Source organism: Leiobunum rupestre, chromosome 5 (assembly GCF_980474605.1).
Source record: "Leiobunum rupestre chromosome 5, qqLeiRupe1.1.hap1, whole genome shotgun sequence".
In the NCBI taxonomy this organism is placed as follows: Eukaryota; Metazoa; Arthropoda; class Arachnida; order Opiliones; family Sclerosomatidae; genus Leiobunum; species Leiobunum rupestre.
Genome location: NC_143388.1, coordinates 4,879,223 through 4,896,807, shown reverse-complemented (window position 1 = coordinate 4,896,807; position 17,585 = coordinate 4,879,223). Strand labels below are relative to the sequence as shown.

The 17,585-nt window shown below is 34.8% G+C and overlaps 1 protein-coding gene and 1 pseudogene across 1 annotated transcript; both read right to left on the bottom strand.

Moving 5' to 3' along the window:
* Window positions 1–9,894: 9,894 nt before the first annotated feature.
* On the bottom strand, window positions 9,895–11,318 carry LOC149943381 (uncharacterized). The gene is made up of 5 exons (XM_090176070.1): window positions 11,165–11,318; window positions 10,657–10,983; window positions 10,545–10,604; window positions 10,260–10,480; window positions 9,895–10,194 (listed from the first exon to the last, which is right to left on the bottom strand). Exons 1-5 carry the CDS (start codon window positions 11,316–11,318, stop codon window positions 9,895–9,897), a joined length of 1,062 nt encoding a protein of 353 aa, XP_090032196.1.
* A 3,382-nt stretch (window positions 11,319–14,700) lies between these two features.
* On the bottom strand, window positions 14,701–14,819 carry LOC149943380 (5S ribosomal RNA; annotated as a pseudogene).
* Window positions 14,820–17,585: the final 2,766 nt, after the last annotated feature.

Sequence of the window (17,585 nt, the reverse complement as noted above, 5' to 3'; positions counted from 1 at the left end):
TATTTTTATTAAAAAAAATTGTCGAGACGTTTCGAGCCGCGGCCCGTCATTCAGTCCGAATGACCTAAATATTAGGTAGTCGTAAATATTTTACGCAAACGGCACTTCCAGCGGCAATTAGAAAAGCGTCTGGCAGTTTCTATTTAATCCAGAAATACTGTGATCATTTTGATGACTATTACTAAATACTACTATTTTACAAATACCTGATGTCGGAAATCATTATCGGTGTTTATTTTGGAAAATGTGTGGTTACAAATGAGTCCTAAAATGTTATTATTTCCGAATTTTTCTAGAGTACTATTGTTTTCCTGTGATTGTTGGTAAATTATTTTTATTACCAAAGAATTCTTATGATTACCGGTGTATTCTGGATTTTTCTCAAAATATTTTTAAATTCCGCGTGATTACCAATGATTTCGGAAATAAGTTAATCGATTTCAGTAATTGTGTACACCTGATTACTCGAGTAACTATCCCCCTGGGGCTTGGGCCCTTGTAGCTAAAAGTATAGGATTTAGGTGCTGGCAAAGCTCAGTGCCATAGCGGCCCCCTTGACCCGTTTAAATGCACAGTGTTCGAAAAGCACGATTCTTTGTTCAAAATTCCAGAGAGTGCATATAATAAATATTTTTACATATTTCGTTTATTAAGAATACCTGGATTTGTCAAAGCTAAATATTTTTTCTTGCGACCCCTAGCGGCCAAGTTAGCTTCATATTGCGTCTTGGACCATTTTGACTTTTACATTGGATAGATCTAGGAGTAGTAAACACACCCCTACCACAGGAGTCTCAGCTTCGCAGGTGACCGAGAGAAGGGCAGACTTATCTTATTGGTCTCCTTAAGTTCCAATATTAGCCAATGAGGGCATTTGTTTATAACATTTCTAGGCACGTGTTAGCACGGAGTTTATTTTTTCAAGGTTGCGTTTTCGTGGAGTTGTTGTGAAGTTATTTATTATAAATTAGTTATTTTGTCAAGTTAAGTTTTGTATTTTTCAAAAAGAATGGCGTTATTTTTTGATAAGTCGAGTAGTGACTCAATAGATAAGTGCTTATCAACTGTTAGATAATTAAAAAGACGGAATTTCTTTAGAAGAAGCCGAGGCTTAAAAGGAGGTATGTAGCCGATTGTGGTAATTTTGAAACTTTAAAAGCCCCAAAATTTCTTAACCGTTTATATTTTTTCAAGATGAATTTGAAATACCATTCAAAAGGGCCTTCTTATTTGCTGTTAGAAAATTATGCAACATGGAAAACTTAGTTAATGACCAACAACTTATCCTATGTACAAGACAACTAAGACGAAATTTTCCAAAGTTGAGCGATAAAATCTCACAAATAAGGAGACTGTTAACAGATAATTTGGAGGATTTAACAGGGAATGATTGCTTAATAAAATTACAGAAATTAAAAGATAATTGAGGAAGTTAAAAACACCTTTTCTTTAATCAAGGTAAAATCTCCAATCGCGTTTCTCTTAAGTATGCAATTTTTAAGATTTCACTTTGGTAACAGGCTTTTGGGGAGCTTCCGGATTTATCCCAAAATTTCTTGGCTCACTCCTTCCTTCGTCGCATGTATGATGAAATTTGCTATCTGTAAAAGACAAAGGTTAATTATATGATTCGGGCTTCATGGATTACGTGCCGACACTGGATGAACAAAATGCCCCACGTTACACAACAGGATTTTTAATGCGTAAAATTAGAAGTCTAAAAGATCTCGAAAAGAAAACCACAATATTAGACAATTTCATAGCTACTCAAGATATGCCAGTGGATGAAAATGAATGTTACCAGCAAACAATAAGAAAAGGTCATCTAGTCCGCATCACTGACTCGGGATATATATTTTTTTAATTAGTGGACAATTTAACGCGAGCCAATTATAATAAAAGTTTGACAAATGAACAGATGCAACGCCATTGCGATATCATGATAACAACTTAAAAAAATAAAGAATTAACGGACATGCGGGCGGAGTTGAGTGATGGGTCCAAAGATTTACCAATTATTGTACACTTGTTTTTAAAAATGAAAGGAAATGCTCTAGCAAGAAAAATTAACGAAGATTATCAAATTAAATGTAAAAAACCAATAATGGGTAGCAAAGGTATTAAACCAACTTTACAGGCAATAGAAGCAAACAATGATTAAATGTGAATACTTTAAATATGAATTTTGTGATAAATAAAGATCCTAATTGAAATAATGAAAACTTCTTACATTTCTTCGTAATTGCTCGAATAGTATTGAGTCGCCTACAATTGTGCATGTATTCTTGAATTGTGGGGTCAGTATTTGACCCAGTAGAAGCTCGATGAAGACTAAATTGCTGTTCAATTAAGTCTTGATTAATTTTATTTGTTAATATAAATGGAGCACCATGGTTTAGCATAAATTTTACAAATGCAGGTACAGAATATGCTGTAAAAATATTTACAATACCTAATTAGTATTTATAATCTTAACAGTTCTGCTTAAAGCTTCTCTAGTTTCAATACTTAAAAGCATTTTTGTTTTTCTCGCTCTTTTTAAATTCACCTGGTCGTTCCTTGACATCTCGCTCCCAGTCTTCAAGATATTTCAAGAAATAATTTTCCATCCACTATTTATTGAAAAGGATAATATTGAAAAAAAAAACCAAAACAACTTAAAGATAAAATAAATAATTAAGGTGAGCATTACAGAATCTTGTGGTGAAATGGTAGTAATTCTCTAGAGGATATTTACTACCCAATCTGGCAATTATTTTACTGGTTTTTCAATTTCCTCTGGGGTTATCTTTGGTCTCAATGGCACCGATTCTACAACCGGTGAAAATATTTTTTACAAATTATTTACGATTTTTCTGAAACTAGAAATAATACCCTGAAAATTTCGCAACTCTATCTCTTGCAGTTACTCAAAAAATTCCCGGTCATAGCTATTCAAAACACCTTGTATTATAAAAGGGGCAGGCCAATTTTGTAGTTATTACGTTGCTATACATTAGGCGCCATAAAAAGCTATTTTCATGGTAATTAAACGAACTGGTCTTAGTCTATAACTAGGGGACACTGGATTGAGGTATGCTTCTAATTAAAAAATTTCCGTATTAGTTAAGAGTTCCGTTTTATTACTGTTTATTTTAAGTTCTAGGTGAAGATTTACTCTCAGATTTTCACTTTCTTCGTCTCCGTTGAATAAATTTAGCGGGAATACCTTTTACAGGGAGGATTGTATCATTGTGAACTGACGCGTGATCGCTCTATTTGTTGCTGCGCTCAGATTTTTACCGTCCGCAGGATCTATAAATCTTTGTTCTCTTTGGTCGAAAAAGTCACGAAAATAATTGAAACCTTCCGTTTTCCACTTCGGGTGGAAAAGTGTTAAGTCTAAAAATGGACATTTCCATATTGAAAAGGTCAATAAACTAGGGAGATTTGACGGTTTTTTTAATTGAATGAGTAACGATTTCCAAAAATAGAACAGGACCTTATAGAACTTCGGTAAAGATCCGACCGAAAGGACGAAATCGCGGTAACTCAGAATGACGAATTCGAAATTCATACTATTTATTAGTTTCAAGTAGTAGCTAATAAATTACAGTTCGATACTATGACCTTGACCCTCTATCATTTTTTTAATTGGCAAAAGCGAACTTTGGCCATTGAGTTAAAAGGGTTTGAAGCCCGAGACCTCCGTCACTAGATTTTTGCGTCGTATCTTTAATTGAACACCAATGCTTATTGTCGCCAATCCAAAGGACTTCTGTACATTTGTTAATGATTTCAGACGATATTTTTCCCGGCTAATCTCTATGTGGTAGCAAGTAGTAAATTTTTCCTACAATTGAGTTACATTATTGGGCACGACCTTTGTAAGATAGATTTAACGCTAAAGGTTTTGTATTTTCAAGAGACGTTAATAATGTCCTGGGTAATTTTTGTTTTTGCTTGTTCCTTCCACCAGTTTTCATCGCCCTGGAGTAAAGGTAACCCCTAGAATTTTAATTTCCTTTTAGTTCCAGAAGATACCCAAAGGGGCGTCTACTCTTTCCTTCCAGGGTCCAAGCCAGAGCCCGCTGCTTTTTTTCAAGATTAAAGCACGCGTTACTGGCCTTACCGTAACGGATACATTCGGTTTTTATAGCTGAAAAACCAGTGGCGTAACGAATTGACGTAGGGCCCAGGATTGAACGCGAAAAAGGGGCCCCCACCCTACGTGTGGCAGTGATTCCCCAATTTCCCACCCGGGCTACCCCTTCTTGTTCACGATCGCGATGGGGCCCCCTAAAGGTCGGGGGCCCAGGGAAACCTGTCTGGCAAACCCCGTGTACGGTACGCCACTGTGAAAAACCTTCTTTCAAGGTGACAAAACTATTCAAATCGTCGAAACTGATAAAAGTCAAGGGAGGAATGGTAGGTTTATAGAAGAGCTTTTCAATTTTGCTCTCTAGTGGCAGAGTAATGGCTCCGTGGCCTAAGTTCAGCTTCACTCTTGCTTCCGCTGATTGGTAGATCATCTTTATAAAGCCCGCGACTGCATCTCCGTCCAACATGATTTAAGATCTTAAATAAGTAATTATGGTTTACACGGTCGAAAGACTTCGTTTGGTCCAACGAGACGATGGCCAATGGTAAATTGTGTTTCGTGATATATTGTATGGTGTCTCGAATTATGGCAATATTTGAGCCGGAAGTACGTCCAGGAATACCGGTCGTTTGGTCTTGCCCTTAAATAGGTAAGAGTGTGGAATAACTAGTGGCTTAACCGGGGAGTCGGGATCCGGCTCTTGTAACCCACAAGGGCGGTCGCGCATTGGGAGATGTAAGCTTTGATCAAATGGTCCTATCTCCACCTAGAAACTGAGCTTTGGCTCAGGCTAACGGAGAGGGTCCGTGCAAACTGGCCGCCTTGGCGGATTGGGTTTTTGAAATCAGTGAGATTTAGGGGTGCTAGTTATGAAGTTGGCCCCCCCAATTAAAATTAAATTATTTCAAAAACTATTATAGAGCAAAATTTAATTTTTTAGTGTTGTATTATGGAGCAAAATGAGACGAATCTAGTGAACTAGTTAGTTTTTGAAATGAGTGAGATTTAGGGGGGCTAAATATGAAGTTGGCCCCCCCCAATTGAAATTAAATTATTTCAAAACCTATTTCTAGAGCAAAATTTAATTGCAATTGTAGGGTTGTATGATGGAGCAAAATGAGGCGAATCTAGTGCACTAGTTAGTTTTACCAATGAGTGAGATTTAGGGAGGCTAGTTATGAAGTTGCCCCCCCCCAATTAAAATTATATTACTTCAAAACCTATTTCTAGAGCAAAATTTATTTGTAGGGTTGTATGATGTAGCAAAATGAGACGAATCTAATGCATTAAATAGTTTTTGAAATGAGTGATATTTAGGGGGACTAGTTATGAAGTTGCCCCCCCAATTAAAATTAAATTATTTCAAAACCTATTTCTAGAGCAAAATTTAATCTTAGTGTTGTATTATGGAGCAAAATGAGACGAATCTAGTGAACTAGTTAGTTTTTGAAATGAGTGAGATTGAGGGGGGCTAGTTATGAAGTTTTCCCTCCCAATTAAAATTAAATTATTTCAAAACCTATTTCTAGAGCAAAACTTAATTGTAGGGTTGTATGATGAAGCAAAATGAGACGAATCTAATGCACTAATTAGTTTTTGAAATGAGTGAGATTTAGGGGGACTAGTTATGAAGTTGGCCCCCCCAATTAAAATTAAATTATTTCAAAAACTATTATAGAGCAAAATTTAATTTTAGTGTTGTATTATGGAGCAAAATGAGACGAAAATTATAAGTTATTGCGTCTTCGTCTAGAGTCAAAGGGGGGACAACTTAAGGGACCCAAAATTGAACACCACACACACTCCTATATCCCGTCTCCCTTAACATTTTCCCTATCATTATGCCCCGACAGAATATTTATCTATTTTTATTACATTTATTTTGTAGAAGTATAGGATCCGATTTGTCGGTAAGCACGGAGACTTCACTTTCATCGGCCATTTTCGCGTAAAAACCGCGAGAGGCGCATTCATACAAAATAAATTCGGCAAATATGGTTCTGCTTTTTTTACAGAGGGAAAGGCTATGTCAGATAGCGCATGCGCAGTCGTTCTTTTTATCTATAAGATAATTTACCCCCCTGCATGGTCACTTGCGTTGCCCTTTAAGATGTTTAGTATTTACTAAGTCAAACAATTTATTGAAGGTCCTTATAAACAATATTGTTTCTGATAGTTCTGGATCCTTTTGAAATTCTAAACTGCGGCTGTTGAAGAGCTTAAAACCGGAGCTGCCAGTTTTACAGACATTAGTGAATATGAATTAGGGAAAACATGACTGAACGTGAGTTTATGGGCTATGCGTAAAATAGTTTGACGCTTGTAAAGATAAATAATGTATTGTCATTGAATGGTTTTTTTTTCATTTGTAAATAGATTTCTGGTATAACGATAGTATCCACTATATAAAAAACAATTCCTTGTGGTTTTGATTAGGTGTGGTGGATCAGATACAAAATAAATGAATCAAGATTCATCTCTTGCGGACAAATTTCTGGTTCTATATGGCAACTTATCTTTCTCAGATGAAAACAATTTAAAAAACTTGCGGTTGCTAGTGGCTCCATCGCACACATAGGCTAGAACTTTTATACCGACGACTTCCAATTTGTCAGTAGCTTCCCAAAATATTTTACAATCTCTATTGCACATTTGCACTAAGTGTTTTTGAGGGGGAATATGCCAATGCAAATTTAAAAGTTGATAAAATTCCGCGAATCATGAACTGGAAAACATGTGTGGCCAAATTAGTTTGGGATAAATCATGAGTATTGTTCACAAGCCCAATAAGATTTCCATTTTGAAAATCATTATCAAGTTTTTCTTCGGTTTTGATTTCATCCCAACCTAAGGAAATATACTGATGGTGTGGTTCAGATCCAACTTTATCAAGTTCTTCTTTCGCTCTCAAAAACTGTTTATTATTAAAGCCTGGTGTTTCAGATGTGTTGAGTTTGGTTAGAGTATTACGAGAAGGAAGGCTTGAGAATCCAGATTGACGCATTATTTCATAACACGATGAAGATTTATTTCTTGAAAATTAACAATATTCCAGGATATCTGGGTGCCACTTATATCCGTATTTATTTTTAGTTTAGATATACCTACTTTTGTGTTCCTCAAAAATCTCGTTCAGTGACTTTGCATCAAAACTTCGCTTGTTAAAGAAGTCTGATAATTTTCCCAAATTATGTGTTGTAGTTTTATTTTTGGCTACTTTCTTATTTTGTTTACGAAATGAATTACAAGGTAAACACCGATGTTTTCTTGATTCCATATTTTTTATTCCAGTGCAATTTACGGCTCTTATGCAAATTTTAGCAGACGCTATACATTTTTCACCGGCATTAAATTGATTTTTATTTTTATCATAAAATTTTATATAATTATCTTCTACGGTTCCATTACAAATTTCATATTTGCCAAGTTTCTCTAACACTACTTTTATATTTTGTAGGTTTTGGGGTTTTCCAATATCTTTCCAAACAAAGTGATTTTCACCCACTAGCTTGTTTAAAATGTGAAGTTTTACCTGGAAATTTCTATCAAATTTAATGGCCATTATGACTTTTTGATTCTTGATATCATAGTGATGTTATCTTCTCCACTGTAGGACCACCCGAGTCGTACGGCTTCCTCAATGATATTTATATCATTTTGAATTAATACTGGTCCAGGATTACATGGTATTGGATCTGGATGCTGTTCAGTTGGTCCATTACCACCAGTGAAATGATTGGAACACACGAACCAATGTTTCTTTACATTTGCAGGATCTGTTGTTTTTCCGCACAATTTCATCCATAAAACACATTTAGCCAACATAGTTTTAGGTTTCGGGAATGGAATAAACCAAACCCGCTTCATGTGGGCCATGTAATTCCTTCGAGTGTCATTTGTACAACCGGAGTAAATACAGTGTTTGGTCGCGATTATTTTTATGGATTATAATATAAAACGTTAAATAAATTGTAAATGATTGGTTAAATGAAAATATATTAATAGAAAATAACTATAACATAAATTAAACTAACAACAACACCCTAAAATGAATTAGATGTAAACAAAAACGGAAACAAAAGAAACTTTCCCGAAAACTTTAAAAACATTTTTGAGCGCAGAAGAATAAACAGACGAAAAAATCGACTAATTAGAATCGAGAATCATTTCTATTTCGGCTTGACCAATAACAGAAGTCTGCCCTGTCTCCCGTAAAGGAGATGTTATATGCTGACACTCCTGGGGTAGAGGTGTGTTTACTACTCCTAGGATAGATTAAGCTATTCATATCACGTAGTATTTTTTGCATGGTGATGTCCCGCATATTAATACATATCGGAACGAAAACCATTTCAAAATGCACAAAATCAGCGATCTTGGACTGGATTTTTCTCCAAACGTTGCGAGCCAATTGCGTATATCTTTTCACTGTGGGTTGACAAGATGTAATAACGGTGCAAAATCGTTCGCTCTGTTGGTTCGGAAACTATTGATGTTTATATATGATAAAACAATTTCTTTAATATAGCAAAAATCTAGCCAAGATTTGGGCGGTTTTTGTGCTAGATAAATAAAATGTTAAACAAATTTCGAAACTTAAATTTTCTCAAAATATTATTGAAGTCTTCTTTGCATTTTTTTAAATTACGAAACGAAGAGGAAATCTGATAAATATTCGGTTTTTAATCGCAAATGGAAGATGCGCAAGGTCCTTCTTTCAACATTTCTAAGTCTAAAAATGGCAATTTGCAAATTAGATTTTTACGTTTTTAATTTTTTTTTCAATGTTGTGTCACGAAATTTTATTCAGCACCCCAAATAACATATAGAATTTTCCGGGTAAAAACACAATATGGGTGGAATATTACTAGACGGATGGAAATATTTTGGGTATAGGTTTTTTATTTTATTGATGGAGCCACTACTTGTGTTCTGAAATGTCCCTCACTTATACAGATGATTTGCCACCAGGGACGGGGTGGCGGCCATACAGTCAGTTGAACATCTGAGCCTCACTGACCCGAACTCGCTCTTTAACTAATATTTTTCACGACCACGTAGGATTTAACCAACTCTCCCGTGGCCTTCCACAACTGATTCCTACCCTAGTAAAATAGCCTTCTTTATAAAAGACTAGCCTTTTTTACCAGCTTTCGCCCGTCGAGAGTTTCGCATAATGGAAACATGTCGGTACTAGCTCCTTTTGGGGCCCTTGGCTAGATAATGAAGAAGGGTCCCTTAAGGGTCGTCCCGGCCCTAGTAGCACATAAGCGTTGGCCGACGGCGGTGGATTTGTGTTGCCCAACACAGTCGGCGCGACTGTGATTTTGAAGACGCAATGTCCTACCTGGCCAACAAATATTATTACCGTCGTTTTGTGGTCGATAAAAAGGGATGGCCAACATTCATCCAACACGTTTCTTCGTTGTTTTGTGGTCGTTTTTAAAGGGTACTTTTATTTATACCAACGCTTTAACCAGCTGAAACCCAACACTAAAGAAAACATTATCCAACTGTAATATAGCAAGGTTCCCCACCACGAATTTCGCAGCTTCCCCGACACCCATTTCGCAGCTTCCCCAACTCTCATTTTGCAGCTTCCCCGACTCTCATTTCGCAGCTTCCCCAACTCATTTCGCAGCTTCCCCGACTCTCATTTCGCAGATTCCCCACCAAAAAAACACTATTGGTTTTCCAATACTAATTTGGTGGCTTTATTGTTTTAAGGTAAGTCAAATTAATTAAATCTTTAAACACTAGAAATTTTTATAATGAGTTGGTTTTATTAGCAAGTTGGTTTATACAAAGTTTGTTCAAAGTGAATCACAATCGTGTTCCAAATTATATCTGCGAGTTCGGCCTCCTTCGCGATCTGCAGTATATTTTACCCAGTTCTTCATGATTCGTTCTATCTCAAATTCTTTACTGCCTTTAATGTTGTTTTGGACAGCTGCAATTACGACATTTTTGAAACGAAGCTCTTTGAAAGCGAATTTGTCAATAACCCCGATCCAATTAAATTCTAGTATTAGTTTATGGTGAAAAATGTTCTTTAAAATTCTTCGACAACAGTCAGAAATCGTTTTCCCTCCAAAAGATGCCAATTTCCAAATCTAAATTAAAGACAACAAAAACAATTTTAAATTTAACAATCTAAACGTTAATTTCAATTCCTTACAATCTTTTGTTTAACGTCTTCTTTTTGAAGGAGCTCTTCTGCATCATTTAACTGTTCCAATGTCTGAAGGGGAAGTTGTAGAAAGCCAATGACATCAAAAGTTTCATTCTCCATTTGAATTTTCTTGTCTTGGCCGAGATGGTGTAGGATAGCATCCATTTTGGTGTTAAGACCACTAAGCATCATCATAACAGATTTTCTGAACTGCTCGTTGTCCAAGTCTACAACAATTAAGGTAAATTTTTATTTGAAGAATGTTAAATTACATTTATGCGTGTAACGTACCTAATAATGGATTATGCCTTCTAGTTTGATTACTTGAAATGGTTTTTCTTAAACCTGAAACTAAACAAACAACATTATTTTCGGCCTACTTTTAATTAATGTTATATTTTACTTTCACGTGGAAGGGAATGTTCTGTCTCGTAATCAGTTTGATTTTGTTGATATCTTGGTGTTTGTCTATTTCTCTGGTGAACGTAAATTTCGGAATTTCTTCTATCGTAATCATTTCTATAATTTTGATCCCAAACTGAACGCTCTGACCCCATAGTACCTAACAATGGTCTGTTACATTGATTTATATAGTCGCTTTGATTTCCATTATCCATTGGTGATACTGCAGATTCATTATCCGAAAGTGGCGATATATAATCTTTCGGTGATTCCGCTCTTTTATTTTCAACACTTTTGGTATTTGGAGCCCCTTTAGGCTGACTAGCTTCTACGTTGATAATTGGCGAATAAGTAGATAAGTCCATAATTATGGACTTATCTACTTATTCGCCAATTATAATTTGTTACAATGCAGTCCATAGGTGGTTCCTTTTAACTTAGCTTCTACGTTGGTTTCTTAACTTAAGTTGAGCTTGAATAAGGAAGCCCATTTGATCGATTTTGCTGACTAGAGTTGTGTCCAGATTTAGCAACCTTCTCAAGTGAAGAATGTGGTTGAATATTTCGTTCAGAATTGTCAAATTCTTCGATTAAGGAATGTTGTTGAGTTTGGTCACCCGTCAAGTTTTCTTTTTCAACGGTAAGAATCTGAGAAACTGACATTTTCAATGCTATAAAAATGTACAAATGTCTCCTTTAGACCATATCTTGTCTTCGTGATTTTTAGTTTATAATACACTTACATTTAACTAGGGCTTCTAACGCTGATCTGGTGTCTGATGCTTTCACAGATGAACTGGATTATTTTTAATCCGATACCTTTAGCGGATAACAGATTTTTTGCTCTAACGGCAGTACGCGGATACGCTTTTGCGCTTGTCTGACAAGCCTATATGACTTTCACGGGTTTATCTGTTTTTTAAATTGTATCTTTAACCCGCGATAACGGCGGATATACCTTTTCAGTATATCTTTATATACTGAACTAAGCCATTTTTTTGTTGCTATTCAAAAATTTAAAAGGATAAAAAACATTCAACTAGATGTCAGAAAGAAGACATCATATAGACAGATATCTACGCGCTTATCAGATAAAATAACTGCTTTCTATATCTGTGGCCTCGTCGGTTACCGAAACGAGATAACAAAACTAGATTGCCGCAGGTCAGATAAAAAAAGGAACAGGTAGCCAGTGAATTCAGGTTTTTTATCGGTGATATATCTTATATGATAAATAGTAATCAGATTGCCTTATTCAGATCATCGTTAGAAGCCCTACATTTAACCATAGTTTGTTGATCATCACCACTAGTTTGACTTAATTTGGAAGATGAGCTTGTAGCTGCTTTCAGAAAAAGCGACGACCCAACCTTACGGCTGGTTTTTACACTGCCATCTGGATATAAATATTTTTTAACTCACAACTCGAGACATTTTTACATCGCTTACTCTTTATTTTGGGAAATTCTGGTGGCTTAGGTAGACTGATATATTTTCTGCCAGTTCTCTCGTCTCGTGGAATCTTATCATTATCTATATAAAAAAAATATATATATAATATAGTATTAATCTCATTTAAAATTACCAAATTTCATGACATATACTTTCATCTGTTCTAGAATCACTCTTATCAACTATGCTTTCTTGAAGATGTCGTCGTTTAAGAACTCTTTTTCCTCGACCTAATTCTCTTTCACTAGCAAGATCAGACGTTAATTCAGATTTGTTCAATTGCTTTCTGGCGTTGATGTATAGTACCAAGACATTTACTTAGAAATTCCATATATTTATGGAAAATAAATGTATTTACCTGTTTTGTAAATTATTTTGCCTTTTTACAATTTCCAGTCTTCTCCTGGAGAAACACTCTTGAATTAGTTAATTCAATTCATTTAGTTGACATTGTGGTGGCCAAGATTGAGGTACAGCTTCTACTGTCCCTTCTTCATCAAAATGAAATATAACATACATCTAGAAACAAAAATAGGAAAAATAACATCTAGAATTAAAACTAGGAAAAATAAAATAGTATGACTTCAAAGGTATGCGGTTTGATTAATAATAACATTCGAAGTGATATTCACAAACCAAAATAAAGTGGCAAATTAAATAATTATATTCAAGTTCACAATTTTTTTATTATAAAGATTAATTAGTAAATTTAAATTTCACTAATTTTCAAATACAAATTTATGAATTTCCTGAGGTTTTGTATTATTTTCTGATTTTGTATTCAATATAAAATAATTGTATAATAATTAATTATATTGACACCAGTAAAACCGGTTTCAAAATGAAAATTAAAAAAGTAGTTCTATTCAGTTTGGCTCTATCTATCTTGCTATAAACATCCAATGAAACGTTATTTGCTATTGATAATCCCTGAATGAACAAATTAGACGCCTCTCCAAAATCTAGAAGAGGGCCGCTTCTCATACTTACTTTTGCTATCACCTGTACCTCATCAATTACCTTTTACCAATCACCGTACCTATCATCTATCAACTATCACCTAAACAATACTTTAGTCGCAAGGAAGTCACTTGGGGGCCCAGAAGGTGACAGCAAGGTCATCAGTGGCGTACAGTTAGAAAAAGAAAGTCGAGAACGTGGTGAAAATTTCAGCATGCTACCTAGCAGCGTTTCTAAGATATTAAAGGGACAGACATACATACAACCATCCATCATACATACAAAAATACAGGACAAACTGAGAGACATTATAGATATTGTTACTGGATAACCTTAAATGACCAACAGCAGACAATTAAAGAAAATAATGTTAAAATAGGTACATTTTACCTTTTCGGTTTGTATGGAAAACCGATGTGTGTATCGTGAAATAAGATGGCAATCCAAACAAAGCCAAATAAACGCTTACATAAGCTTGGAAATATAATCTTTCGAATACAAGTACAAAGTAAGAAACCTTTATAGACGACCCCTAATTGATCATTAAGTTAAGCGCCCAAATCTTATAGTTCAAGAAACATTTGAATAAGCTAAAATGTTAATTGATCATTGATTAAAAATAACACATTTAGTAACATTTCGTTCTATATAAACAACCCCTACATTTCTAGATAAATACTCGTACGCAAAATGTATTTTTTTAAATCGACGAACCAAACCGTGATGAAAAGTTTATAATATTATCCAAAGTTCATCGAATTTTAATCAAGATTTGATCGGTTAAATTTTGGTTTATCAATTGGTCAGATTTCGATCAAACCCCTTATAATGGATTACAGATACTACCAACAATGACAACTAAATCTTTAAAAAGTACCCCAGCTTGACTACATAAGAAAATGGAGAATATCCACCTTCAAAACATTTATTTCAAAATAAAATAAGCTGATATAGATAATTTTATCAAAAATTTATTGTTACCCTTTGGTCTTTATGAACAGCCCCTAAATAATGGACAATGTCGAATGATAAACATTTAAAAATCTCGCGTATTATAGAAATGATGTCCCTGTTTGTTTATATTTAAAAGCTATTTCCCACCGACACGTACCGAGCCCCGACTTTCGGTGGCAAATAGTCTCATCAATGATGGAGGCTATTTTCCACCCTAAATCTGAAGTTTTTTCGTTTCGGTGGTAAAAATTCTTCGCCGCGCGTACCGTGCTATTTGCCACCGAAAGTCGGGCTACATTTTAATGCTAAATACAGAAATCGGCTTCCATAATACGATTATTATTAATTTCAGTTTCTTATATATGTATGGTTTTTTTCATTTCTGGTTACTAGTAGCGTCGGTTTATAAGGAAATTAAAGTAGGGGTCGTCTCTAAAGAAAAATATGCTTAATGCTATTTTTTAATAGGCGGTTGCTATATGCCACCGAAATTCCCGAGCCCCGACTTTCGGTGGCAAATTGCAATGACCGCGCGGTTGCGCTATTTACCCCCGATTTTCGGTGATAAATAGATACAGGTTATTTACCACTGAGAATCGGAGGTAAATAGACAGGGCGAAATTGATAAAACATTGACTTTCCAAGAATATAAGAAGAAACCTATACCACGCTCTAAAAAAGAGAACAAGACGCGGGGTTCCCAGTTGGTCTCCCTCCCAATTACTGGCCGCGCTCGACGTTGCTTAACTTCAGTGATCGGACGAGAACCGGTGTTTTCAACGTGATATGGCCGTTCTCTGCATATAAAGCGGAGAGATCGTCGTTGCAGTTGAATTTAAAAAGCGCGCGAAAAAGAATATCAAGAAAATTGATTTTTAAGAAAATTGATAAAACTTTCTATAATATAAGAAGAAACCTATACCGCGCTCTAAAAGAGAGAACGACACGCGGGATTCCCAAGTGGTCTCCCTCCCAAATACTAAATATATTTACCAAATTAAATATATTTACCAAATTAAACATATTTACCAAATTAAATATATTTACCAAATTAAATATATTTACCAAATACTAAATATATTTACCAAATTAAACATATTTACCAAATTAAACATATTTACCAAATTAAATTTATTTACCAAATTAAATATATATATACCAAATTAAATATATTTACCAAATTAAATATATTTACCCAATTTACTTATCGTTACTCGTTATATCCCAAAATCACCGAAATTTACCCATTTAGGTATATTTAGCGTAATTACCAATATATGTATATTTACTCGTAATTACCAATATATGTATATTTACTCGTAATTACCAATATATGTATATTTACTTACTCGTTACTACCCAAAATATGTATATTTACTTACTCTTTACTACCCAAAATATGTATATTTACTCGTAATTACCAAATATATGTATAGTTACTCGTAATTACCCAATAAATGCATATGAACTCATATTTACCCAAATTGACGTATATTGGAGGAGAGAGTATAGGAAGAACCCCGCAATCCGGCCGTCAAACCTTAGACGGGTAATAAAGGGAAAAAAGATAATTCTGAAGTGACTTAATTAAGACCTCGTTAAAAAACAACCTCTAAGACGTCCCGGGACGTTCTGTGAAGTGCGTATGTCGGGAATCTTGCGAAAACCGAGGATCTTAAACTGCTCTAAGTGGAGAGGCTGAGAGCTTATACCGCTTCGTATATATATACTGTTAGGATTTTTGTTTTCGTTGGTTTATACCCGTGTATTATCTTATTATTTTTATTTCGTGTTCAGGTTTAATTGCAACCAGTGTAATTGTAGTATTTATTATTTAGTGTGAGAGTAAAAATTGTTTTGCCCCCGCTTATTCGGGCCCAAGCTGCCCTAATGTATGAACACCGAGACTAAACCTATGCAAAATCGAAAGAAATAATGTTAATGAATCTATGATAAAGAGTGTATTAATGCTAGGTTCAACCCCCCTTGCTGTTAATATATAGCGTTAAGAAAATAACAGTAGTCGTGGTGGCCTAACCATCACGAGAGTCAAGTAGAACTATTCTCATACCTAAAAGATTAGATAATAATAAGTTCCGCCATTTTTTTTATTTTTGTAAATTGTTTTTATATAGTACGTTAAATAAAGATTTTTTATTGATTATAAACAAAGGGTTTCCATTCCGAATTCAAATCTTCCCCACCCGACTTGATTCACCCCACGTGTCGCCTTCTTTCCTCGCTTTGGTGAGTAGATGTCTGTGAGCCAGGGCTAGGAATATTTTCTAGACCGTATTCGTTATCCGCCGGGTACGACACGCGTTGGGGAATTAACCTTAGAGCTGGCAGATGATATTAAAAACTCTGAGAAAAGCAGACGTTACAGCTGCAGGTTCTTTTTCAAGGTTAACATTGATGGACTTTGTATAAAAGTTCACTCGACCTCTTTTGGCCCATTCTTGCCGCAGTTTTCAACTTCACTGAGGGAATATTAGGAAAACCGTTTATTTTAGCTGTATTTTAGGGGGATAAAAAACCAGGAAGCCTTGATAGCTATTTAAGTAATTTTAGTAAGGAAATGGAAGTTCTAAAGAATAAAGGATTTACGTAAAATGACAGCATATATGTTTGCAATTTTAAAAGTCTCTTTAATTTGGATAATCCTGCACGAGCATTTCAGCATACCGTAAGTAATTTAATATTAACTTAAATGCATGTATATTTTAATTATAACTTTATTCTAACTAGCTGGCGGCGCTAAAGATGAACTCTTACGAAATTCTGTCATAACTAGGTTTGCTGGGTTGCATAGAAAATTTAACCAAATTCAACATCTTTCCCAAAAGGATACCGGAGGGTTTTTAAATATTGATAGATTGCCTTCGTTACCAATATCATCATCCTCAAAACTGGATCAATTTGAAAGGATAATTAATCAGAAGTTCAATAGAAATAAACTTGTAACTTCAAGATGAATATTTACTACATAGTTTAACCTAAAATATATAATTTTTATTCACACCTTGGATATTTTGGCGGGCACAGTCTCGGAGACGTAGTGAGCAGAATTGTGAGAAAACCCTTTGAGCACCAGCTTGTTTTGCAAAAAATTGGAGTGGAAAGGGAGATTTCATAGCTTTCTCGAAGCTTCCAATTAAAGATGCGATTATATTATTTTCTATTAATCCAATGATATAAGAACTTACCCAATATTATTGGATTTTGCCGAAATGTATTAAAATTTACCCATTTTATATGAAGTTTCCTATAATTTTTTTTAACAATAACAATACAGAATTTATCGCACCAATAAATACCTGTGCAGATTTCACTCCAGCTTTCATTAGTGGAGATGGCGGGGCAGCGGATTGCTGAATAGTTTTTTGCCTGGAGATATTTTTAAAAACATCGGTACCAGAGAGGGTGTCCTCGATTATAGTCCATATGAATTTATTATGTTCCTTGTTCTTAACACATTTTTCCTTATTAACTTTGAGGGTTTTTTGGAAACAATAAACAATTTCCCGATTAAATAAACCCTATTTTTTAGATTATCTGATTTAT

Coding starts and splice junctions, on each gene's coding strand:
- LOC149943381 (XM_090176070.1), bottom strand. CDS start 11,318: ATGTCAGTTTCTCAGATTCTTACCGTTGAAAAAGAAAACTTGACGGGT. Junction 10,984..11,164: donor TAAATCTGGACACAACTCTA/GTCAGCAAAATC, acceptor TTATCAACGTAG/AAGCTAGTCAGCCTAAAGGG. Junction 10,195..10,259: donor AAGACGTTAAACAAAAGATT/GTAAGGAATTGA, acceptor TCTTTAATTTAG/ATTTGGAAATTGGCATCTTT.